The following is a 27,926-nucleotide window of genomic DNA, read 5'->3' as shown; positions in this document are numbered from 1 at the left end:
CAGCTGGTATTCTATCAACAGAAGAGTCATTCTCTAGTATTAGCAGCTCTAAGTAATACTGTTGAAACACACTGCTACAGTCTATTGCTATTTTGAACATTTGGTGATGACTTCAATCTGAGTGTTTGACAATGGTGAATGGTTAGTGAATCACCATTAGTGAATGGTTTGACAATCACCTCAGGTGTTGTATTTATACCTGCTGAAGCATTTTCAAACACCAAGTTCAGCTTCTTTCTGTTTCATAAAATGTCCTGAACTCTTTTTGGTGCTCTGAACCGTTCTGTCATTTACATTCGGGGGGAAAAAGTCTATGAAATATCATCGAATGACTTCTATTATAATGAATCAATATCATGCTGATAAACAACCTGAGAGGGGTTTTAGATAGTCAGTCACAGCAGAAACTTCTCTCTGTAATCTCTCCCAATGACATCAGTGGATTGTTAGTTAGCCTACTGACTCCATAATCAATCATTAAACTCTCCTAATTAATTTTAAATAGTTGTTCTATACTTATAGGAAGTAATGTATGTTTTGGGAGATAAAGAGATACTCTGGAGGCATGGCTGCACACTGTATCCACATGATGTGCATTATTAATGGTTTGGCAAATTGCTATTTTCATACTCGGCTGCATCCACATGCCCAGAGCAGAGCTGAGAGCGTTGGTGCTGAGCAGGAGAACTCAGTAAATATGATGTCAGGAGTAGCACAAGTAAGAGCATTAAGAGCCCCAAAACCATCATTAAACCCAAATTAGCATTTAAATGAAATTGGAAATCCATCAGGGAGAGTGTGTGTAGTATTCAGTATAATGAGAAAGTTTCCTTGAGGCTGATGCTGCTTTTGTGGCATGCGGCATCCCCCACACCCAACAGTAACAGGTTGGCTTCTACCTGACACATATGGTTCCCTCGGTGCATTAGTCCACAGTCAAATTAGGGAAAAGTTGAAAGGAAAATGTCTTAAATTTGTTGAGTAGTAATATATCAAATATCATTATATCATGGTAAGTGAAAGTATAAAACTTGTGAAAATTGTTAATAGTGATTGAATGAATACACTGTCTGGATCAAACCTTAGACCAGGAACAGGAAGCAGCCAATGATTTGGAAATATGTGGCAAATGTGAGTCTGGTAAGAGGTCAGAGGTCAGACGTCATGTTCCTTGATTAGGATGGGGGATTAATGAGCTGTGGACCAACAGGGGAAACCTGAGCCAGATGACAGGGTGTCCCTCCACAACACAACGCTGGACCATCAGGGGAAACCTGAGCCAGATGGCAGGGTGTCCCTCCACAACACAACGCTGGACCAACAGGGGAAACCTGAGCCAGATGACAGGGTGTCCCTCCACAACACAACGCTGGACCAACAGGGGAAACCTGAGCCAGATGACAGGGTGTCCCTCCACAACACAACGCTGGACCAACAGGGGAAACCTGAGCCAGATGACAGGGTGTCCCTCCACAACACAACGCTGGACCAACAGGGGAAACCTGAGCCAGATGACAGGGTGTCCCTCCACAACACAACGCTGGACCATCAGGGGAAACCTGAGCCAGATGACAGGGTGTCCCTCCACAACACAACGCTGGACCATCAGGGGAAACCTGAGCCAGATGACAGGGTGTCCCTCCACAACACAACGCTGGACCAACAGGGGAAACCTGAGCCAGATGGCAGGGTGTCCCTCCACAACACAACCCTGGACCAACAGGGGAAACCTGAGCCAGATGGCAGGGTGTCCCTCCACAACACAACGCTGGACCAACAGGGGAAACCTGAGCCAGATGACAGGGTGTCCCTCCACAACACAACGCTGGACCAACAGGGGAAACCTGAGCCAGATGACAGGGTGTCCCTCCACAACACAACGCTGGACCAACAGGGGAAACCTGAGCCAGATGGCAGGGTGTCCCTCCACAACACAACGCTGGACCATAAGGGGAAACCTGAGCCAGATGACAGGGTGTCCCTCCACAACACAATGCTGGACCATCAGGGGAAACCTGAGCCAGATGACAGGGTGTCCCTCCACAACACAACGCTGGACCATCAGGGGAAACCTGAGCCAGATGACAGGGTGTCCCTCCACAACACAACGCTGGACCAACAGGGGAAACCTGAGCCAGATGGCAGGGTGTCCCTCCACAACACAACGCTGGACCAACAGGGGAAACCTGAGCCAGATGGCAGGGTGTCCCTCCACAACACAACGCTGGACCAACAGGGGAAACCTGAGCCAGATGACAGGGTGTCCCTCCACAACACAACGCTGGACCAACAGGGGAAACCTGAGCCAGATGGCAGGGTGTCCCTCCACAACACAACGCTGGACCAACAGGGGAAACCTGAGCCAGATGGCAGGGTGTCCCTCCACAACACAACGCTGGACCAACAGGGGAAACCTGAGCCAGATGACAGGGTGTCCCTCCACAACACAACGCTGGACCAACAGGGGAAACCTGAGCCAGATGGCAGGGTGTCCCTCCACAACACAACGCTGGACCACTGTCAGTCAGACTCTTAACTCTCACACATGACAAACATTGGCTGCAGTCTGGAAACTCAGTAATGATGATCTTGTTTCCAGCATCAACTGAGGTCGGAGTTGCACTCAGATGAGACTACAGAGACACATCCTTACTTGTAAGATTTCATGTATATATGGCTTTTGGCAAAAAAGCGTTAACAAATTACAAGCACAATATTTACAGTGCATTCGGAAAGTATTCAGACCCCTAGAATTTTCCCACATTTTGTTACGTTACAACCTTATTCTAAAATGGATTAAATTATTATAAAAACCTTATTTACATAAGTATTCAGACCCTTTGCTATGCGACTCGAAATTGAGCTCAGGTGCATCCTGTTTCCATTGATCATCCTTGATGAGGTCCACCTGTGGTAAATTCAAATGATTGGACATGATTTGGAAAGGCACACACCTGTCTATATAAGGTCCCACAGTTGATAGTGCATGTCAGAGAAAAACCAAGCCATGAGATCGAAGGAATTGTCCGTAGCGCTCTGGGACAGGATTGGGGAAGATCTGGGGAAGGGTACCAAAACATTTCTGCAGCATTGAACAGAGTGGCCTCCATCATTCTTAAATGGAAGAAGTTTGGGTCCACCAAGACTCTTCCTAGAGCTAACTGCCCGGCCAAACTGAGCAATCGGGGGAGGAGGGCCTTGGTCAGGGAGGTGACCAAGAACACGATGGCCACTTGACAGAACTCCAGAGTTCCATTCCTCAGTAAAAGGCACATGAGAGCCTGCTTGGAGGTTGCCAAAAGGCACCTAAAGGACTCTCAGATCATGAGAAACAAGATTCTCTGGTCTGACGAAACCAAGATTGAACTCTTTGGCCTGAATTCCAAGCGTCACATCTGGAGGAAACCTTGCCCCACCCTTACAGTGAAGCATTGTGGTGGCAGGGACTGAGAGACTAGTCAGGATTGGAGGTAAAGATGGACAAAGCAAAGTACAAAGGGATCCTTGATGGAAACCTGCTCCAAAGTGCTCAGGACCTCAGACTGGGGTGAAGGTTCACCTTCCAACAGGATAATGACCCTAAGCACACAGCCAAGACAATGCAGGAGTGGCTTCGGGGCAAGTCTCTGAATGTCCTTGAGTGGCCCAGCCAGAGCCCGGACTTGAACCTGATCAAACATCTCTGGAGAGACCTGACAATAGCTCTGCACCGATTCTCCCTAGCCAACCTGACAGAGCTTGAGAGGATCTGCAGAGAAGAATGGGAGAAATTCCCCAAATACAGGTGTGCCAAGCTTGTAGTGTCATACCCAAGAAGACTCAAGGCTATAATCACTGAAAAAGGTGCTTCAGCATAGAACTGAGTAAAGGGTCTGAATACTTATGTAAATGTGATATTTCCATTTTCAAACATTTCTAAAGACCTGTTTTTGCTTTATCATTATGGGATGTGTGTAGATTGATGAGGGGAGGAAACTATTTAATCCATTTTAGAATAAGGCTGTAACGTAACAAAATGTGGGGAAGTTCTGAATACTTTCTGATGTGTATGTTAGTGTGGAACGTTTCAAAGACTGAATATATGGTGAGATGGAAGAGCAGATGAGACAGACATTATCTACAAAACACATTCGAGTTTGAACTGTGTAATTGTAAAAGAGAATGGGTGATTTAGATAAAAGGGTGTTAGTATTTAATTTTTCTTCATCTTAAAATGAAAGACATTTTTCTCTGTTCCTCAAAAGGTTTTTGATATCTGGTTACGGCATATTATAGGATAAGTAATTAAGCAGTTTGACATCTCACCACTCAGAAGTTCCAATTATACCTACGGTATCATGTATGAAATTGGTATACATAATTTCAGTTCTTAAATGATTAATGTGAGCAGAGAAACAAAGCTTGGGCACACTGTGTTAGCAAACACATTTGACAGCTATTCAGACAGACTGGTAATGAAGTCAAGGAATGCTGCAAGAAGAACACATTAAAACATCACAGGATCTCAAAGCACGTCAAATGTATCAGGCTCATAGGGAATATTTTTCACTTATTAAAATAGAAGAGAAATAAATACATTCCGTAAATGGTCTTGAAAGTGACAAAATATGTGTTTAATGAAAACAAGGGCAGAATGTTCTATGACGCAACTGTAGACAATATCCTGTCTGGTGTACCTTTTCTTTCCCAAAGTGATACAGTCCAAACTCCATGCAGCCAGTCTAGGCCATGCAGACAGTCCAGACTCCATGCAGCCAGTCCAGGCTCCATGCAGCCAGTCCAGACTCCATGCAGCCAGTCCAGACTCCATGCAGCCAGTCCAGACTCCATGCAGCCAGTCCAGACTCCATGCAGCCAGTCCAGACTCCATGCAGCCAGTCTAGACTCCATGCAGCCAGTCTAGACTCCATGCAGCCAGTCCAGACTCCATGCAGCCAGTCCAGACTCCATGCAGCCAGTCCAGACTCCATGCAGCCAGTCCAGACTCCATGCAGCCAGTCTAGACTCCATGCAGCCAGTCCAGACTCCATGCAGCCAGTCTAGACTCCATGCAGCCAGTCCAGACTCCATGCAGCCAGTCCAGACTCCATGCAGACAGTCTAGACCATGCAGACAGTCTAGACCATGCAGCCAGTCCAGACTCCATGCAGCCAGTCTAAACCATGCAGCCAGTCCAGACTCCATGCAGCCAGTCCAGACTCCATGCAGCCAGTCCAGACTCCATGCAGCCAGTCTAGACCATGCAGCCAGTCCAGACTCCATGCAGCCAGTCCAGACTCTATGCAGCCAGTCTAAACCATGCAGACAGTCCAGACTCCATGCAGCCAGTCCAGACTCCATGCAGCCAGTCTAAACCATGCAGACAGTCCAGACTCCATGAAGCCAGGCTAAACCATGCAGCCAGTCTAGACTCCATGCAGCCAGTCCAGACTCCATGCAGCCAGTCCAGACTCCATGCAGCCAGTCCAGACTCCATGCAGCCAGTCCAGACTCCATGCAGCCAGTCCAGACTCCATGCAGCCAGTCTAAACCATGCAGACAGTCAAGACTCCATGCAGACAGTCCAGACTCCATGCAGACAGTCCAGACTCTCTGCAAACAGTCCAGACTCCATGCAGCCAGTCCAGACTCCATGCAGCCAGTCCAGACTCCATGCAGCCAGTCCAGACTCCATGCAGCCAGTCCAGACTCCATGCAGCCAGTCTAAACCATGCAGACAGCCCAGACTCCATGCAGCCAGTCCAGACTCCATGCAGCCAGTCCAGACTCCATGCAGCCAGTCCAGACTCCATGCAGCCAGTCAAAACCATGCAGACAGTCCAGACTCCATGCAGACAGTCCAGACTCCATGCAGACAGTCCAGACTCCATGCAGCCAGTCCAGACTCATGTAGCCAGTCCAGAATCCATGCAGCCAGTCCAGACTCCATGCAGCCAGTCCAGACTCCATGCAGACAGTCCAGACTCCATGCAGACAGTCCAGAATCATGCAGACAGTCCAGAATCATGCAGCCAGTCCAGACTCCATGCAGCCAGTCCAGACTCCATGCAGCCAGTCCAGACTCCATGCAGCCAGTCTAAACCATGCAGACAGCCCAGACTCCATGCAGCCAGTCCAGACTCCATGCAGCCAGTCCAGACTCCATGCAGCCAGTCCAGACTCCATGCAGCCAGTCAAAACCATGCAGACAGTCCAGACTCCATGCAGACAGTCCAGACTCCATGCAGACAGTCCAGACTCCATGCAGCCAGTCCAGACTCATGTAGCCAGTCCAGAATCCATGCAGCCAGTCCAGACTCCATGCAGCCAGTCCAGACTCCATGCAGACAGTCCAGACTCCATGCAGACAGTCCAGAATCATGCAGACAGTCCAGAACCATGCAGCCAGTCCAGAATCCATGCAGACAGTCCAGACTCCATGCAGACAGTCCAGAATCATGCAGACAGTCCAGAATCATGCAGCCAGTCCAGAATCCATGCAGACAGTCCAGACTCCATGCAGACAGTCCAGACTCCATGCAGACAGTCCAGAATCATGCAGCCAGTCCAGAATCCATGCAGCCAGTCCAGACTCCATGCAGACAGTCAGCCTAACTGGCAGCAGTCAGTGTTGGTATCTTTCTGCTGGGTTAACAGTGCTGCTGACACAGTTTCAGTGTGCTGACTGTTGTTTATCCATGTGTATTGAGCTGGTTCTGTGGCAGGTCTTTTGAATGGAGTGAATGGAGCACATGTGTGGTGTGTCTGTGTGTGTGGGATTGTCTGTACATGTGCAACGTTTGTGTGTGCAGCGTGTGTGTGTTTGTAACATACAGTGGGGAGAACAAGTATTTGATACACTGACAATTTTGCAGTTTTTCCTACTTACAAAGCATGTAGAGGTCTGTAATTTTTATCATAGGTACACTTCAACTGTGAGAGAAGGAATCTAAAACAAAAATCCAGAAAATCACATTGTATGATTTTTAAGTAATTAATTTGCATTTTAAGGCATGACATAAGTATTTGATACATCAGAAAAGCAGAACTGAATATTTGGTACAGAAACCTTAGTTTGCAATTACAGAGATCATACGTTTCCTGTAGTTCTTGACCAGGTTTGCACACACTGCAGCAGGGATTTTGGCCCACTCCTCCATACAGACCTTCTCCAGATCCTTCAGGTTTCGGGGCTGTCGCTGGGCAATACGGACTTTCGGCTCCCTCCAAAGATTTTCTATTGGGTTCAGGTCTGGAGACTGGCTAGGCCACTCCAGGACCTTGAGATGCTTCTTACGGAGCCACTCCTTAGTTGCCCTGGCTGTGTGTTTCGGGTCGTTGTCATGCTGGAAGACCCAGCCACGACCCATCTTCAATGCTCTTACTGAGGGAAGGAGGTTGTTGGTCAAGATCTCGCGATACATGGCCCCATCCATCCTCCCCTCAATACGGTGCAGTCGTCCTGTCCCCTTTGCAGAAAAGCATCCCCAAAGAATGATGTTTCCACCTCCATGCTTCACGGTTGGGATGGTGTTCTTGGGGTTGTACTCATCCTTCTATTCCTCCAAACACGGCGAGTGGAGTTTAGAGCAAAAGGCTCTATTTTTGTCTCATCAGACCACATGACCTTCTCCCATTCCTCCTCTGGATCATCCAGATGGTCATTGGCAAACTTCAGACGGGCCTGGACATGCGCTGGCTTGAGCAGGGGGACCTTGCGTGCGCTGCAGGATTTTAATCCATGACGGCGTAGTGTGTTACTAATGGTTTTCTTTGAGACTGTGGTCCCAGCTCTCTTCAGGTCATTGACCAGGTCCTGCCGTGTAGTTCTGGGCTGATCCCTCACATTCCTCATGATCATTGATGCCCCACGAGGTGAGATCTTGCATGGAGCCCCAGACCGAGGGTGATTGACCGTCATCTTGAACTTCTTACATTTTCTAATAATTGTGCCAACAGTTGTTGCCTTCTCACCAAGCTGCTTGGCTATTGTCCTGTAGCCCATCCCAGCCTTGTACAGGTCTACAATTTATCCCTGATGTCCTTACACAGCTCTCTGGTCTTGGCCATTGTGGAGAGGTTGGAGTCTGTTTGATTGAGTGTGTGGACAGGTGTCTTTTATACAGGTAACGAGTTCAAACAGGTGCAGTTAATACAGGTAATGAGTGGAGAACAGGAGGGCTTCTTAAAGAAAAACTAACAGGTCTGTGAGAGCCGGAATTCTTACTGGTTGGTAGGTGATCAAATACTTATGTCATGCAATAAAATGCAAATTAATTACTTAAAAATCATACAATGTGATTTTCTGGATTTTTGTTTTAGATTCCGTCTCTCACAGTTGAAGTGTACCTATGATAAAAATGACAGACCTCTACATGCTTTGTAAGTAGGAAAACCTGCAAAATCGGCAGTGTATCAAATACTTGTTCTCCCCACTGTATATGTGTGTGTAGTGTGTCTTCTGTGTTCTCCATGTGTCTGGAGAGAGACCACCTGTGACCACTCTGTCTAGAGGATATGGAGTCAGGGACCCCCGCTGCAGAGTCTCTCCACCTAGAGGGTTGAATGACGCTATACCTGCCCATACCGTCCTTTTGAGAAAGCCATTAGCCTCAGTATAGCACATCATCATCTGCACATCTATCACTCCAGTGTTAATACTAAATTGTAATTATTTCGCCTCTATGGCCTATTTATTGCCTTACCTCCCTACCCTTTTACATTTGCACACACTGTACATACGTTTTATGTGTAACTGTGTTGTTGTTTTTGTCGCACTGCTTTGCTTTATCTTGGCCAGGTCGCAGTTGTAAATGAGAACTTGTTCTCAACTGGCCTACCTGGTTAAATAAAGGTGAAATAAAATAAAATAAATGAAAATGTTTTTCCTTGTAAATATTGCCTTTCCCAGGTGTATCAGAGGTCAGAGATGTCAATTTTTGTACTGAAAGACAAAGGCCCAGTGATGCTAACTGATGTGTTTGTGTGTGGAGCCAGGTGTTTATTGCTGACTGCTACAAATCACTTAATTCTAAACCAAATAACACATATCAGAGACCTGCCTGCTGCCTCGGGGCTCAGAGGAGAATCAATCAGGTCAGCTCTCAAGGTGTAAAGATGTCATCGGTTGTCAGTTCTAATCAAACCTTACGTCCGTGCTTCATTCATAAACAACTGTAACAATTGTTTCTGTACGAATGAGAAGGGGTCATCTTAATTTAACATCACAGGATCAGTTTTAATGTCAACAGTATAATGTAAACAGTATTACAAGGTTATTCACCTGTACTTTGTTTACAGTGAGCCAGCAACAAACCATTTGAATTCTTTAGGCTTAGTCATAGTAAGGCAAAACCAGTGACAGAATAAGAGACAAATGGACTATACCACAGATGAAGCAGAGTAATATGGACCTTGGACATTTAATCTCATTCGTTTGTATAGATAATTAGAATGAGTTGCACAAACCATAGCATTATTATTATTATTATCCCACTGATTTTCTCAATCCAATGTCCAGTTGGCTGGGGTGCATCCTCATTCTGTTCAGAATCATTTCAAATGCCTGTGATGATGTTTATAAAAAGAGTTTACTATATTTCTGGTACAGTTGAAGTCGGAAGTTTACATACACTTAGGTTGGAGTCATTAAAACTCGTTTTTCAACCACTCCACACATTTCTTGTTAACAAACTATAGTTTTGACACAAGTTATTTTTCCAACAATTGTTTACAAACAGATTATTTCACTTATTCCAGTGGGTCAGAAGTTTACATACACCAAGTTGACTGTGCCTTTAAAAAGCTTGGAACATTCCAGAAAATGATGTCATGGCTTTAGAAGCTTCTGATAGGCTAATTGACATAATTTTAGTCAATTGGAGGTGTACCTGTGGATGTATTTCAAGGCCTACCTTCAAACTCAGTGCCTCTTTGCTTGACATCATGGGAAAATCAAAAGAAATCAGCCAAGACCTCAGAAAAAACATTGTAGACCTCCACAAGGTTCATCCTTGGGAGCAATTTCCAAACGCCTGAAGGTACCATGTTCATCTGTACAAACAATAGTACGCAAGTATAAACACCATGGGGCCACGCAGCCGTCATACCGCTCAAGAAGGAGACGCGTTCTGTCTCCTAGAGATGAACGTACTTTGGTGCGAAAAGTGCAAATCAATCCCAGAACAACAGCAAGGACCTTGTGGAGGAAACAGGTACAAAAGTACCTATATCCACAGTAAAACGAGTCCTATATCGACATAACCTGAAAGGCTGCTCAGCAAGGAAGAAGCCACTGCTCCAAAACCACCATAAAAAAGCCAGACTACGGTTTGCAACTGCACATGGGGACAAGATCATAATTTCTGGAGAAATGTCCTCTGGTCTGATGAAACAAAAATATAACTATTTGGACATAATGACCATCGTTATGTTTGGAGGAAAAAGGGGGATGCTTGCAAGCCAAAGAACACCATCCCAACCATGAAGCATGGGGGTGTCACGCCCTGACCTGAGTATTCTTTGTTTTCTTTAAATATTTTGGTTAGGTCAGGGTGTGACGAGGGTGGTTTGTGTGTTTTTGTCTCGTCTAGGGTGTTTGTACTGTCTAGGTTTTTTTTGTAGATTTATGGGGTTGTGTTCATTCTAGGTGTTTATGTAAGTCTATAGTTGCCTAGATTGGTTCTCAATTAGAGTCAGGTGTTTATCGTTGTCTCTGATTGGGAACCATATTTAGGCAGCCATGTTCTTTGGGTATTTTGTGGGTGATTGTTTCCTGTGTCAGTGTTTGTGCCACACGGGACTGTTTCGGTTTGTTTATTGTTTTTGTATTTGTGTTCAAGTTCAGTTTTCCCTATTAAAACATGGACACCTACCACGCTGCGTATTGGTCCGATCCTTGCTACACCTCTTCAGAGGAAGAAGAGGACGACAGCCGTTACAGGGGGTTGCAGCATCATGTTGTGGGGGTGCTTTGCTGCAGGAGGGACTGGTGCACTTCACAAAATAGATGGAATGATGAGGGAGGAAAATTAGGTGGATATATTGAAGCAACATCTCAAGACATCAGTCAGGAAGTTAAAGCTTGGTTGCAAATGGGTCTTCCAAATGGACAATGACCCCAAGAATACTTCCAAAGTTGTGGCAAAATGACTAAAGAACAACAAAGTCAAGGTATTGGAGTGACCATCATAAAGTTTTGACCTCAACTCTATAGAAAATTTGTGGGCAGAACTGAAAAAGTTTGTGCAAGCAAGGAGGCCTACAAACCTGACTCAGTTACACCAGCTCTGTCAGGAGGAATGAGCCAAAATTCACCCAACTTATTGTGGGAAGCTTGTGGAAGGCTATCCGAAACGTATGACCCAAGTTAAACAATTTAAAGGCAATGCTACCAAATACTAATTGAGTGTATGTGAACTTCTGACCCACTGGGAATGTGATGAAATAAATAAAAGCTGAAATAAATAATTTGCGCTGCTATTATTCTGACATTTCACATTATTACATTAAAGTGGTGATCCTAACTGACCTAAGACATGGAATTTTTACTACGATTAAATGTCAGGAATTGTGAAAAACTGAGTTTAAATGTATTTGGCCAAGGTGTATGTAAACTTCCGACTTCAACCGTATGTACAGTAGAACTGAAATAGCACCAATCAACCACAATGTGAACTATGTAAGTTTTACATTACTGTTTAGTCATTTAGCAGACATTCAGTAGTGAGAACGTACTTATTTTTCTCGTACTAGACCCCGTGGGAATCAAACCCACAACCCTGGCCTTGCAAATGGGTTACACGGGACATTTGTATAAATTATATTTGAATCATTTAGAAATCAAACTGACACGATCACATGAAATTGAGAGAAATTACACACACATATATTATTACTCTAGAGGTAATCCTTCCGACGACATAGTATGGAAATACTCTGTATAATAAAAATATTCATATTTTGTAAATACATTCATAGGGATATATTTGCACACTGTACAGAGCAAGGCCCAAGTGACCAGATGCAGTCACGGTCACTGCACATGTGCAACCCTGTGACAAGTCATCTGGAGATTCTCCTTGTCCATTTTCCAAAAGGGAAGTGAGTGAAAAAACAGAAGTGAAGTGTCTACTCCACATTTTTAACAGCTACCTCCTGCTGTTGCTTGTGTTGCAGGACTGCTGCATAGCCCCTGTGGCAGCCTATTGTATTCATGCATCCCAAAAGGAGACGTGAATGCAATGAATTTCTTGAACAAAATGGGATTATGTGACCCAACCAGTAATACAACCAATAGCTCATATGACCATGGCAAGTGAAAACATAATTCAATATCTGCTACACTATTCTTGCATGCATTTAAACAATGAAGCACAATCATTTATCATTGGCTCAGTTGAAGTGTCATATAAATTTTAATCCCATTCAGTAAATTCAAGTCTGTTCTGCCTATAATGTTGTTGCATGTATTGATTTTATCCTCACACTGTTAGTGGATATGTCATTGTAGAGTAATTAGAGGCCTATTTTCATTTAGATTTTTTGTTAAATATTTAAAGAACACTATTTTATTTCCCTCTGTCTCCTAAATCATCTAAATCATAGGTTCAAAATCAGGGCAGTTGTCAAACAATAAATCGCTGCTGACAGCCTTACAAAATGTGGTATAGTGAGTAATTTCCGGGGCATATCTGTAAGGTCATAATGAATCCTAACTGCCTGAGTAACCTCTATTTCTCCTTGTTTCGTAGAGAGTTTCGGCATTGATGGGTACATGAATCTAAGTTCCGGGGGCCCGATGCCTGTGATGGAGGAAGTAAATATCAGCAACAGTGAGAGGTAAGGACAGTACACGCCATCCATGAACACATGACTCTTAAATGAATAGGTACATTCATCATTCTTTCATTCATTCAAGTGTTGGCACACATACAGGAGTGATTAGGTGTCATACACACGTAAGGTAGCATGAGGGATGGTGGTGCTATGGGTAGTCTAAGCCTGCGTCCAAAATGACTTCCTATTCACTACATCACTGGTTCTCCAACCACCCCCCAGACATTTCATCATGTTGTTCTACAGTAGAGCTGAACTAGCTCACCTGATTCACCTAGTCAAGCGCTTGATGACCAGTTGACAAGTTGAATCAGGTGTGCTAGCTCTGGAATAATTCAAATACATGGAACGGATGGGTGTCCCAGAGGAGAGAACCACTGACCTACATAATGTACTGCTTTTGACCAGGGCCTATAGGGCTCTGTGCACTATGTAGTGAAAAGAGTGCCATTTGGGATTCAGACTACAGTGCTTGGGGAGGGACATGCACTGTGGTCAGCTCTGCAGGAACCAGAGGCTTCCTCTTCGGGAATCATCTTTCCCTGCTTTTGTATCTGCTTGCCTTCTCACTGCACTCATGTGGTATCCTGTGACAGGCTTCCTATTAGGAGGAAAGGTTTCTATAAAAAATTTGCATTATACAGAACATACATCTTAAATGACAAGAGCACTTACAAATGGACCCATTGCCCTCTCGACCTGGTCATCTTTTTTGACTGCATGACATAAATAATTGTATACATGGCTGGTATTAGAAATAGTTGGTATCATAAATATGCTCTTGCAATGGCTTTCCAGAATCATGTGTACAGTAGAAAACATGTGGCAGGGCTTGCAAATTATCACGGATAACAAAGGGAAACCGAGCCGCGAGCTGTCCAGTGACACAAGCCTACCAGACGAGCTAAATACCTTCAATGCCTGCTTAGAGGCTAGCAACACTGAACTATGCATGAGAACACCAGCTGTTCTGGACGACTATGTAATCCTCCTCTCCGTAGACAATGTGAGTAAAACCTTCAAAGAGGTTAACATTAACAAGGCCGCAGGGCCAGACGGATTACCAGGACGCGTACTCAGAGCATGCACTGACCAGTTGCCAATTGTCTTCACTGACATTTTCAACCTCTCCCTGACCCAGTCTGTAATAGCTACATGTTTCAAGCAGACCACCATAGTCCCTGTGCCCAAGAACACCCACGTAACCTAAATTACTATTGCCTGTTAGCACACACATCTGTAGCCACGAAGTGCTTTGAAAGGCTGTTCATGGCTCAACACCACCAATCCAGACACCCTGGACCCACTCCAATTCGCATAACAGCCCAACAGATCGACAGATGATGCAATATCTATTGCACTCCATACTGCGCTTTCCCACCTGGACAAAAGGAATACCTACGTGAGAATGCTGTTCATTGGCTATAGTGAAGCGTTCAACACCATAGTGCCCTCCAAGCTCATCACTAAATCAAGGACCCTGGGATGAAATATATACCTCTGCAACTGGATCCTGGACCTCCTGACGGGCCACCCTCAGGTGGTGAAGTTAAGCAATAACACATCCGACATGCTGACCCTCAACAGGGGGAACCCTCAGGGGTGCGTGCTTAGTCCCCTCCGGTACTCCCTGTTCACCCACATCTGAGTGGCCAAGCACGACTCTAACACCATCATTAAGTTTGCTGACGACACGACGGCGATAGGCCTGATCACCGATGCCAATGAGACAGCCTACAAGGAGCAGGTCAGAGACCTGGCAGTGTGGTGCCAGGACAACAACCTCTCCCTGAATGTCAGCAAGACAAAGGAGCTGATCGTGGACCACAAGTGGAGAGCATCTTGATTGGCTGCATCACCACTTGGTGTGGCAACTGCTTGGCATCCAACCGCAAGGCGCTGCAGAGGGTAGTACGCACAGCCCAGTACATAACTGGGGCCAAGCTTCCTGCCATCCAGGACCTAAATAATAGGCGATGTCAGAGGAAGGCCGTAAAAAGACTTCAGCCAGCCAAGTCATAGGCTGTTCTCTCATTGTGTATTTATTCCTTGTGCTATTATTTTCCTATTTTTCTACTATTTCTCTTTATTTGTTTCTCTGCATTGTTGGGAAGGACCCGGACGTAAGCATTTCACTGTTAGTCTACACCTTTTGTTTACGAAGCATGTGACATAAAACAATTTGATTTGATTTGAAACGTGTGTAGGAAACATATTCTCTAGACTAGAGACTGCATTCATAGACAGTGTTCATTCAGCTCATGTTGATGTGCTCCTGATAAGCTGAAACGTATTGAAGAATGTACAAGAGACAACAACAACACCATGTGGTGCTGAATCGCTATAGGAATGTGCCTAACAAAGCTGCCAAAATATCTATTGATAAACGCATGTCCCCTGGGGCTCGGCTAGCAAATTATTATCAGCTCAAGCAGTGGTGAGAAGACTGTTCCATTAGACATTGTTTAGGACACATTTGTATGAACGTCTCGTGGCGTGATTTATGGCATCTGTCAGGGATATCAGAGTACACCACATGTACAGTATCTTCATTCCTTTTTCTGCTCACTTTTTCGGGAAATGGTTTAGCAATGAAAAATGCACCCATCTAAGACATTTGGCAGTACAAGAAGCTAGTGTTGTGAGAAAGTTTGAACACAGACTATCCACTTTGCTGCGATTCATCATCTTTCCTGTTCAGATCAATTACATATATAGGATCTTCATTTGAGCCAGTTTGCTACAGCAGGAAAATAATCCTGCAGCAAAAGGAAATGTTAATAATTACAGTATGTGGCCGTTGTTAGGGGTTTATACAGTTGTTTAGGGCAAATCAAGTCTGACATTTTAAAGTGGAAATTATAAACTGTAGAAGCCTTTTTAAACCTTGCATACACTACAGGTATGCATTTCAGCAAGAAAAGAGTGATCAAATTAAGATCCTACATCTGTGACCAAGGTGTTGGTGACAAGTGAAGTTAAGCCATGGTCTGCTGCATGTTTTTTCACAGATGTATTTGATACAGTCTCTCAGGACTGCCACTGTATTATAAAGTCTTACTGTATTACTAAGTGAATGTTAATGATCTTGCAGATAGAAACACACGCTTGTGCCTGTCTAACCACTGTGAGTAACTGGTTGGGTTGCCGCAACTGGAGGGGGGATTATTTGTGAGTTAATCAGAGTAGACTAGAGGTAGATAATAGTACGCTAATACAGTAACTCTATCTCCTGGCAGTACCTCTATATCCTGGCAATATGTGCGGCTCATACTATTACAGTAACTTTATTTCCGGTCAGTATGTGCTGCTCATACTATTACAGTAACTCTATCTCCTGGCAGTATGTGCTGCTCATACTATTACAGTAACTTTATTTCGGGTCAGTATGTGCTGCTCATACTATTACAGTAACTCTATCTCCTGGCAGTGTGTGCTGCTCATACTATTACAGTAACTCTATCTCCGGTCAGTATGTGCTGCTCATACTATTACAGTAACTCTATCTCCAGGCAGTATGTACTGCTCATACTATTACAGTAACTCTATCTCCGGTCAGTATGTGCTGCTCATACTATTACATAAACTCTATCTCCTGGCAGTATGTGCTGCTCATACTATTACAGTAACTATCTCCTGGCAGTATGTGCTGCTGATACTATTACAGTAACTCTATCTCCTGGCAGTATGTGCTGCTCATACTATTACATTAACTCTATCTCCAGGCAGTATGTGCTGCTCATACTATTACAGTAACTATCTCCAGGCAGTATGTGCTGCTCATACTATTACAGTAACTATCTCCTGGCAGTATGTGCTGCTGATACTATTACATTAACTCTATCTCCTGGCAGTATGTGCTGCTCATACTATTACAGTAACGATCTCCTGGCAGTATGTGCTGCTGATACTATTACAGTAACTATCTCCTGGCAGTATGGGCTGCTCATACTATTACAGTAACTCTATCTCCTGGCAGTATGTGCTGCTCATACTATTACAGTAACTATCTGCTGGCAGTATGTGCTGCTCATACTATTACAGTAACTATCTCCTGGCAGTATGTGCTGCTCATACTATTACAGTAACTCTATCTCCGGTCAGTATGTGCTGCTCATACTATTACAGAAACTCTATCTCCTGGCAGTATGTGCTGCTCATACTATTACAGTAACTATCTCCTGGCAGTATGGGCTGCTCATACTATTACAGTAACTCTATCTCCTGGCAGTATGTGCTGCTCATACTATTACAGTAACTATCTGCTGGCAGTATGTGCTGCTCATACTATTACAGTAACTACCTCCTGGCAGTATGTGCTGCTCATACTATTACAGTAACTCTATCTCCGGTCAGTATGTGCTGCTCATACTATTACAGAAACTCTATCTCCTGGCAGTATGTGCTGCTCATACTATTACAGTAACTATCTCCTGGCAGTATGTGCTGCTCATACTATTACAGTAACTATCTGCTGGCAGTATGTGCTGCTCATACTATTACAGTAACTATCTCCTGGCAGTATGTGCTGCTCATACTATTACAGTAACTCTATCTCCGGTCAGTATGTGCTGCTCATACTATTACAGAAACTCTATCTCCTGGCAGTATGTGCTGCTCATACTATTACAGTAACTATCTCCTGGCAGTATGTGCTGCTGATACTATTACAGTAACTCTATCTCCTGGCAGTATGTGCTGCTCATACTATTACATTAACTCTATCTCCAGGCAGTATGTGCTGCTCATACTATTACAGTAACTCTATCTCCTGGCAGTATGTGCTGCTCATACTATTACAGTAACTATCTGCTGGCAGTATGTGCTGCTCATACTATTACAGTAACTATCTCCTGGCAGTATGTGCTGCTCATACTATTACAGTAACTATCTCCTGGCAGTATGTGCTGCTCATACTATTACAGTAACTATCTCCAGTCAGTATGTGCTGCTCATACTATTACAGTAACTATCTCCTGGCAGTATGTGCTGCTCATACTATTACAGAAACTATCTCCTGGCAGTATGTGCTGCTCATACTATTACAGTAACTCTATCTCCTGGCAGTATGTGCTGCTCATACTATTACAGTAACTATCTCCTCGCAGTATGTGCTGCTCATACTATTACATTAACTTTATCTCCTGGCAGTATGTGCTGCTCATACTATTACAGTAACTATATCCTGGCAGTATGTGCTGCTCATACTATTACAGTAACTATCTCCTGGCAGTATGTGCTGCTGATATTATTACATTAACTCTATCTCCTGGCAGTATGTGCTGCTCATACTATTACAGTAACTATATATTCTGGCAGTATGTGCTGCTCATACTATTACAGTAACTATATATTCTGGCAGTATGTGCTGCTCATACTAACTGCCTTGGTGATTTCTGGAGGCCACAATGTTTGCTTTGTCAGCTTTTTCATAATTGACACTAACATTATGGATAATGGAAAATGGCACCGGAGGATGTGGCCAGACGGATTAACAAGGCTGAAGGGCCAGACGGATTACCAGGACGTGCACGCCAAGCATGCGCTGACCAACTGGCAAGTGTCTTCACTGATATTTTCAACCTCTCCCTGACTGAGTCTGTAATACCAACATGTTTCAAGCAGGCCACCATAGTCCCTGTGCCCAAGAACACTAAGGTAACCTGCCTAAATGACTACCAACCCGTAGCACTCACGTCTGTAGCCAGGAAGTGCTTTAAAAGGCTGGTCATGACTCACATCAACACCATTATTCCAGAAACCCTAGACCCACTCCAATTTGCATACCGCCCCAACAGATCCACAGATGTTGCAGTCTCTATTGCACTCCCTTGCCCTTTCCCACCTGGACAAAAGGAACACCTATGTGAGAATGCTATTCATTGACTACAGCTCAGTGTTCAACACCATAGTGCCCTCAAAGCTCATCACTAAGCTAAGGACCCTGGGACTAAACACATCCCTCTGCGACTGGATCCTGGACTTCCTGATGGGCCGCCCCCAGGTGGTATGGTTAGGTAACAACACGTCGGCCATGCTGATCCTCAAGATGGGGGCCCCTCAGGGGGGCCAAATCAAATACATGCATGCTCAGTCCCCTCCCGTACTCCCTGTTCACTCATGACTGCATGGCCAGGCACGACTCCAACACCATCATTAAGTTTGCCGATGACACAACAGTGGTATGCTTGATCACTGTCAATGATGAGACAGCCTGGCCGTGTTGTGTCGTCAGCAAACGTGATCAAGACAAAGGAGATGATTGTGGACTACAGGAAAAAGAGGACCGAGCACGCCCCCATTCTCACTGACGGAGCTGTAGTGGAGCAGGTTGAGAGCTTCAAGTACATCACTGGGGCCAAGCTTCCTGCCATCCAGGACCTCTATACCAGGCGGTGTCAGAGGAAGGCCCTAAAAATTGTCAAAGACTCCAGCCACCCTAGTCATAGACTGTTCTCTCTGCTACCGCACGGCAAGTGGTACCGGATTGGCCAAATCTAGGTCCAAAAGTCTTCTTAACAGCTTCTACCCCCAAGCCATAAGACTCCTGAACACCTAATCAAATGGCTACCTAGACTTTTTGCATTGTCCCCCTCCCCCCTCTTTTACGCTGCTGCTTCTCTCTCTCTTTATTATCAATGCATAGTCACTTTAACTCTACCTACATGTACATATGACCTTAATTACCTTGACTAACCGGTGCCCCCGCATATTGACTCTGTTCCGGTGCCCCCTGTATATAGCCTCACTACTGTTATTTTACTGCAGCTCTATAATTGTTTGTTATTTATTTTTTACTTAACACTTATTTTTCTTAAAACTGCATTATTGGTTACGGGCTTGTAAGTAAGTATTTCACTGTAAGGTCTACAATTGTATTTGATTTGATTACAAAATTACAAAAAAAATCAAAATACTATTGTCTTCATTTAAAATAAAGTGAAATCATTAGGCCGAACCTATGTTGATTTGTCCATATCCATAGTACAACTCATGCTGTTTCCCAGTAACTATAACTGTAGGTAGCCTATTTGTTCTAGGTAGTGCAGTTTTGTCACACAACACAATGCAACAGACGTCTGAAGTTTTGATGGAGCACGCAATTGGCATGCTGACTGCAAGAATGTCCACCAGAGCTGTTGCCAGATAATTGAATGTTAATTTCTCTACCATAAGCCTCTTCCAACGTCGTTTTAGAGAATTTGGCAGTACGTCCAACCGGCCTCACAACCACAGACCACATGTATGGCTTCGTGTGGGCGAGCGGTTTGCTGATGTCAGTGTTACTTTTCTTGTTCATTCATTTCCTCAACAATGATGAAACTAACAGTCTATATTCTATGCTTATTTAGTCTCATCCTGAAATATCATATTTTATTACCAAGATCCAGTTAATGGATTGAAGGAGCAGTTGAATACAGTGGGCTTGCTCTGTCTCCGTCCTCTACGGACATTGCAGTGGGAGTTCATGTGTGGGTCATTGGAATGACAGTGTGTAGAGGTCCAACACAACTCTATGTAAACAGAGCCCCGTTTCGAAGTCAATAACTCCTGCAATTTGACAGTGAGAGAGAGAGTTTCTCATGTGTTGGAATGATAGGACAAAAGAAGAGTATCATCAAAGGCTTGCATTGAATTGAACCTTTATGTTTATATTATGCAAAGGCCTGTTTGTTGAATAATGATACATGTTTTGGGGGAGGGGATAATTGCTGTTTAGTCATTTATTACATGATTATCCCTATAGACAACAGAGTCATTTCTTCGAAAGGGTTATACCTGGAACCAGAAATGATTTTACCTTCAACCAAAAAGGGTTCTCCTTTGGGGACAGCCGAAGAACCCTTTTGGAACCTTTTTTTCTAAGAGTGTAGCCCTTCCGGTGAAAAAGTCAGGGTTCCATAGCTGCAAGTAGAACAGCAGAAACTGGATCAGCAGCACGACCAGATGGACTGGGGATGGGGACAACTAGGAGTCAGGCTAGGTAGTCCTGAGGCATGGTCCTAGGGCTCAGGTCCTCTGGACGGGGAGAGAGAGAGAGAGAAGATAGAGGGAGCACACAGTTGAAGTCGGAAGTTTACATACACCTTAGCCAAATACATTTAAACTCAGTTTTTCAAAATTCCTGACATTTAATCCTAGTAAAAATTCCCTGTCTTAGGTCAGTTAGGATCACCACTTTATTTTAAGAATGTGAAATGTCAGAATAATAGTAGAGAGAATTATTTATTTCAGCTTTAATTTCTTTCATCACATTCCCAGTGGGTCAGAAGTTTAATACACTCAATTAGTATTTGGTAGCGTTGCCTTTAAAATTGTTTAACTTGGGTCAAATGTTTCGGGTAGCCTTCCACAAGCTTCCCACAATAAGTTGGGTGAATTTTGGCCCATTCCTCCTGACAGAGCTGGTGTAACTCAATCAGGTTTGTAGGCCTCCTTGCTCGCACCCGCTTTTTCAGTTCTGCCCACAAGTTTTCTATTGGATTGAGGTCAGGGCTTTGTGATGGCCACTCCAATAGCTTGACTTTGTTGTCCTTAAGCCATTTTGCCACAACTTTGGACGTATGCTTGGGGTCATTGTCCATTTGGAAGACCCATTTGCAACCAAGCTTTAACTTCCTGGCTGAGGTCTTGAGATGTTGCTTCAATATATCCACCTAATTTTTCTTTCCTCATGATGCCATCTATTTTGTGAAGTGCACCAGTCCCTCCTGCAGCAAAGCACCCCCACAACATGATGCTGCCACCCCTGTGCTTCACGGTTGGGATGGTTTTTCTTTGGTTTGCAAGCATCCCCCTTTTTCCTCCAAACATAACGATGGTCATTATGGCCAAATAGTTCTATTTTTGTTTCATCAGAGGACATTTATCCAAAAAGTATGATCTTTGTCCCCATGTTCAGGTGCAAACTGTAGTCTGGATTTTATATGGCGGTTTTGGAGCAGTGGCTTCTTCCTTGCTGAGCAGCCATTCAGGTTATGTCGATATAGGACTCGTTTTACTGTGGATATAGATACTTTTGTACCTGTTTCCTCCAGCATCTTCACAATGTCCTTTGCTGTTGTTCTGGGATTGATTTGCACTTTTCGCACCAATGTACGTTCATCTCTAGGAGACAGAACGCGTCTCTTTCGCCTGCGTGGTCCCATAGTGTTTATACTTGCGTACTATTGTTTGTACAGATGAACGTGGTACCTTCAGGCGTTTGGAAATTGCTCCCAAGGATGAACCAGACTTGTGGAGGTCTACAATCTTTTTTCTGAGGTCTTGGATGATTTCTTTTGATTTTCCCATGATGTCAAGCAAAGAGGCACTGAGGTTGAAGGTAGGCCTTGAAATACATCCACAGGTACACCTCCAATTGTCTCAAATTATGTCAATTAGCCTATCAGAAGTTTCTAAAGCCATGACACCATTTTTTTGAATATTCCAAGCTGTTTAAAGGCACAGTCAACTTGGTGTATGTAAACATCTGACTCACTGGAATTGTGATACAGTGAATTATAAGTGAAATAATCTGTCTATAAACAATTGTTGGAAAAATGACTTGTGTCATGCACAAAGTAGATGTCCTAACCGACCTGCCAAAACTATAGTTTGTTAACAAGAAATTTGTGGAGTGGTTGAACAATTATTTTTATGACTCCAACATAAGTGTATGTAAACTTCCGACTTCAACTGTACGTAAAATCACTCAGGACACCAGATAAGACAGGAGAATTACACCAGATAGGACAGACCTCAGCCCTCCGGCATATAGACTATTGCAGCATAGACCTGGAGGCTGAGACGGGGGACACTGTGGCCCTGTCCAAAGTTACCCCCGGACATGGCCAACCAGGCAGGATATAACCCCACCCACTTTGCCTAAGCACAGCCCCCACACCGCCAAAGGGATATAAACAGACCACAAACTTTCTACCCTGAGACAAGGCCAAGTATAGCCCACAAAGATCTCCCAAACTGCACGAGCCCGAGTGGACAGGAAGATCAGCCTGACTCAACCCACTCAAGTCGAGTATTCCGAATAAAGCCTGGCATGATGTAATGCAACCCTCTAGCAAGCCAGCGACTCATCCCCCGTAATAGGGTCAGAAGCAGAGAATCCTAGTGGTGGATCCCCTGTAAACAGTTACCCTCTCCACTTGTTTTTACCCCCGTTTGAGGCTTTCAGATGTCAACTATAGATTTGAATCTACAGTATAGTTCAGGCAGAGACAGTAAGGGTTGTTCGTCACTCTAGTGTCTTACCGTTCACCTTAACACTCCCCTGGGCCAGACTATACTTAATCATAGCACCTACTGAAGAGATGAGTCTTCAGTCAAAACGTAAAGGTTGAGACCGAGTCTGCGTCTCTCACATGGATAGGCAGACCATTCTTTAGAAATTGAGCTCTATAGTAAGAAAGTCCTGCCTCCAGCTGTTGGATTTGAAATTCAAGGGACAATAATGAGGCCTGAGTCTTTTGTCCGTAGCGTTTGTGTAGGTATGTACGGCAGGACCAAATCTGAGAGATAAGTAGGAGCAAGTCCATGTAATGCTTTGTAGGTTAATAATTAGCAGGATGGTGAAAAACTAAGACACAGTGCTTCTATTGGCAGATAACTGCTCAGTCTCTTAGTAGAATATGGAAAGTTGTTAGAGGCCAGTACAGTCTAGGACAGGTCAGTGAGAACAACACACCCAGTTCAGTTTTAATTTGACTATATGCTTGAACTTGAACTTGAACTTATCCAATTTTAATAGGACAAATGGAAAGTGCTGGTTTAACTCTGTCTGCCTTTTACCAAGGTGAAGACGTATCCAAGCAACAGAAAGGTTGTCCTTGTCTTATCTGGCCATTCTCTTGGAGAATATGACTCACTAGCTGTGATCCCTCACAAAAAAAATACATGATTTCACACGTAGTAAATCACATGAGCAATCATGTGTTTTTGGATCACTTCACATGTGAAATGCATGTGTCTTTGGATCACTTCACATGTGAAATAAATGTGTTTTTGGATCACTTCACATGTGAAATGCATGTGTTTTTGGATCACTTCACATGTGAAATGCATGTGTTTTTGGATCACTTCACATGTGAAATGCATGTGTTTTTTCCCATAAGGGATGTGACTGCTCGGATGCCTAACATTCAGCACACAGATTTCTGAGTTTAGTGTCATTATTTTGATCATGATGTCCTTCCACACAGAGAGAGCAGAAGCGGTTTCCTTGATCTCTCCTCCTATCATTGGCTCGAGCTGTTCTTCCCACCCAGGAGTCTTGTATGATCTGCAGCCTGTCATGGGGCATTGCTTTTTGCAAAACCATCTACATGTAATGCATAACAATGATACCATGTTGTCCAGTATTCGTTGTGATGACTTTCTGGTTGGGCTTTATGGCAGGAGGTCTTCTTAATGTGTGTCTAGTTCATGATGTTGAGCTGCAGACTGGGTACCAGATAGAGGTAGAATGGCCAGGAATAGAGGTAGAATGTGTATGGATAGTCCCTGTAGACAGACTGCGTACCATATAGGCCAGGAATAGAGGCAGAATGTGTATGGATAGTCCCTGTAGACAGACTTGTGGCACACCGTTGGATGGGTGAGGTCTTTCTTGCATTGTATGGGTAGTAAAGTACAGAAGGTGGTACTTAGAACCACAAAGGGTTATTCAATTGTCTCCATAGGAGAACCATTTGAATATAAAAAAGGTTGGTTCCAAGTGAAACCCTTTCACCACCAAAGGGTTCTACCTGGAACCAGAAAGGGTTCTCCTATGGGTGACAAACGAAGAACCCTTATTTTCTAAGAGTGTAGCCTTGCGATTCACAATGTCAAACATGCAATGTTGCTCGGCAACTCATACTGGTTTATGATGATGGTCAACATAGATGTGATTTCACAAGAATGTCAAGCATTGAAGTGACAAAAGAATGTATCACTGACACTGTATACAAACTGCCATATCCTGCTGTCCAGTATGATCTTGTAAAGCCCTACTCCGCTGCATGCTGCTGCTTTCACTGCTGCTACTGACAACACTGGATGACATCGCTGAGGAATGGTGATCATCATCATTGTCAATCATAATCATCACCATCATCATTATTATCATTTATAATGATTACAGCGGATGCGGTAATGTGGATTTTGACACATTGCTGAAATGTTTGGCAAAACGTCAACAATGTGAAGCATGCACGTTTATTTCACGCAGTAATGTGAACAAATTGACTGTGTGCAATGACTATACTGTTGGTGTGTAATGGAATAACGTGGTATAGTAGGCTTGGCTACGTCTGAATACAAGACAGAGAATGAAAGGCTTAAAATAAGAAATAATTCCATTTAAAAGTGTGTCAATCGTCTTTTCAGCATCAGCGCTAATTTAGTTCCACCCTAAAGGACCTTTTGTCCACTGGGACTGAAGGAAGTCACATTCATAGACAGTTGAAATGAGGAGCATTGAAATCCCATCCCAGGTGCAAACCATTTACAGATTTATTTTCCATTACATGCTACGCTGCAAACAGGAGGCAAATAAATGGTTGATAATTGCAAGGAAATAAATGTATTCCTAAGAATCCGTTATATATGATTGGTGGAGTTCAGCTCGATTGACCTAAATTTAGTTACACTGAATGCTGGAGGTTTTACTCATGATGAGAGTATTTTCTTATAAATCATGTGCCTGAAATTATTATGTTCATTGAATTATGCTCAACATTTAAATGGCTGTCTTTCTTTCAAAAGCATTTGCATTATTTGTTATTTGCATTATAAAGTGAAATGCTGATTTGTACTTCTTTAGACAGAATTGCCAAAGTGCTCTCATCACAACACATATCTTATTGCAGTCAGTTCTCTTCACAGAAAGCAGAGATCTGATGTAGCTTATCTACCAGTCTGTCTGTGAGATGGCTAGCCAGTTTTAGTGTCTGGCATGATGAAGTACAAGAGGTTGATTATCTCAGTCACAGTTCATTAGTTTTAACCAGCATGCCTGACACACTTTACAGAGAGGAAGACAGCCTTGTCACATAGGCTCTGCTATGCCATTTCATGTGGCGGTTTGGGGGCCAGATCCCTGTGACTTGAATGGGCTCTTTGTCAACTGTCTTTACAGAAAAGAGGACTATAACAAGTTAACAGAATGGAACATTATGGAATGCCTATGGTCTTGTCCTGTGTCTTTTGGTGAGTCTGTACTGGGGAATATGAATCAAATGTGGATGCATCCCAAATGGCACCCTATTCCAGTGCACTAGTTTTGACCAAAGCCCATGCCCTGGTCAAAGGTACTGTAGTGCACTACATAGGGAATAGGGTCCTGTCCAGGACATCCATTTAAATATCCATTAAAACAGAGACTCGTCATTGATATGTTTTGGACAAGGAGATGGATCATTTTTAGTAACTGATGCAAGATGTCAAAATCTTACTTTTAACTTTGAGGGCTAATTTCATGTATCGCAAGTCATATTATATTTCAGAAGATTGCTTTTGTCTGCCAGGGCTTGAAAGCTGAACATGCAGTGATGTAATTGTACTGTTTTATCAGTTCCTAGACCTACAGTATATCGACCTCTGTTGTTCATCTATATGAAGTGATGATATAAAGAAAGAAATATGGAAGAAAAGTACATTCATTCTACAAGAACCAATACAACCCTACAGAACAATCCGTGGTTAGCGTTTCAGAATTCACCAATAAAACTGGTCCACATGGAAAACTAAAGGCATAGAAACCGCAAATGACTTGGTAACAGGAAATACATTTATTTCCATGACATAATTAAAAAGCAATTTTGGACTGACCAATGTAGATATTTTCCAACACATGAACTTAAAAGTTAGATATCATGACATTTTGATTTGAAATCTTTTAGACATCAGAGCAACCTTAGGGGAATTTTATTTGAGTCAGGAAAAATATTTTCATATGATAGGGAAGATATACAAAACCTTGCAGAGAGCCTATCCATCTGACAATCTTTTAGAAAAAAATATATAAACTATTGGAAACTAAAAGAACTGATGTTGTCACAAGTTGGAGGGAATTGTTGGAACATAACTAACAAAGTTACAGTTAACAAAAAAGTGTGCTTAATCCAGTATAAACTAACGTATAGAATGTATTATACAAGAGACAAAAATCACAAATTCTACAGCACAACAGCAGAGTCATGTCTTAAGTGTAAAACGAATAATGACTCAATAATTCATGCTTCTGGGAATGTTATGAAGTCCAAAAGTTATGGGTGGACCTAGAAAGTTGTCTTTCAGAAGAATTCCAATGTAAACTTACATTTAATCTGTCTGTCTGCATATTTCAAGACATGTCATATGGGGGTGTAGTGAGATTCCAATGGGCTGGACGATTCTCTTCTCATCACTCATCTTAAAAAACATATAGTAAATACTAGGAAATGAATCTGCCATCATTAACACAATTTAAAAAAAATGAATTATTTATTATTGAGCTATTGAAATTGCATGAGTGACTGAGAAAAACTAAGTTGTACAATTGAAGGCCATGTGGCAAACAATGATGCAGCCAAAGGGGTGGGCACAGGAGATGTAGTTGTTGTTTGTGGATGTCTGTAAGTTGTTGTTCGTATATGTATGTTTATATCTGGTGTGGAAAAATATATATATATAATGAACAAAGTGTCTCTTTCAAACTTGACATTTGCAATCATAACACTAAGCAAATAGACACTACGTTTGACTGAATCTCTCATTTAAGTCGGATGTTAAAATGCCTATTTACTCTGTTCCATCTGACTACACAATCCACTGTCTTATCAGCCCAGACAGGGAAGTTGTAAACTTGATCTCCACTATAAACAGCATCTAGACATTATCTCACATTTCTTTTAGACTAACATTTTGTTTTCAACAGCAGAGATTTGTGCGGAGATAAAACAAAACACAGCAAATGTACAGCCTTTCCAGCTTCAGTTTGAAGTGATCGTGTTACTGTTGCTGTGTTGTTGGCTAGCTTCTCTGAACAACAGTGTCCAGACGAGTGAGCACATGTTCTATGCCAGGGGATATTGTGCCTCATTAGCTCATTGTTAAGGATGTATCCAAATAAATGTCACTAGAAAACAGCT

At 43.3% G+C, this 27,926-nt stretch overlaps 1 protein-coding gene across 1 annotated transcript in view; it reads left to right on the top strand.

Moving 5' to 3' along the window:
* The window catches only part of LOC139581468 (5-hydroxytryptamine receptor 4-like), a 146,698-nt gene that overhangs the window by 15,783 nt on the left and 102,989 nt on the right, over positions 1–27,926 (top strand). Inside the window, exon 2 of the mRNA XM_071411254.1 lies at positions 12,732–12,819. Within this exon, the coding sequence (XP_071267355.1) occupies positions 12,755–12,819 (65 nt within the window). The 5' untranslated portion in view covers positions 12,732–12,754. The remainder of the gene's footprint in view (positions 1–12,731; positions 12,820–27,926) is intronic.

This window comes from Salvelinus alpinus, chromosome 7 (assembly GCF_045679555.1).
Source record: "Salvelinus alpinus chromosome 7, SLU_Salpinus.1, whole genome shotgun sequence".
In the NCBI taxonomy this organism is placed as follows: domain Eukaryota; kingdom Metazoa; phylum Chordata; class Actinopteri; order Salmoniformes; family Salmonidae; genus Salvelinus; species Salvelinus alpinus.
Note: the sequence above shows the minus strand (reverse complement) of the source record. Positions and strands in the feature narration are given on the sequence as shown.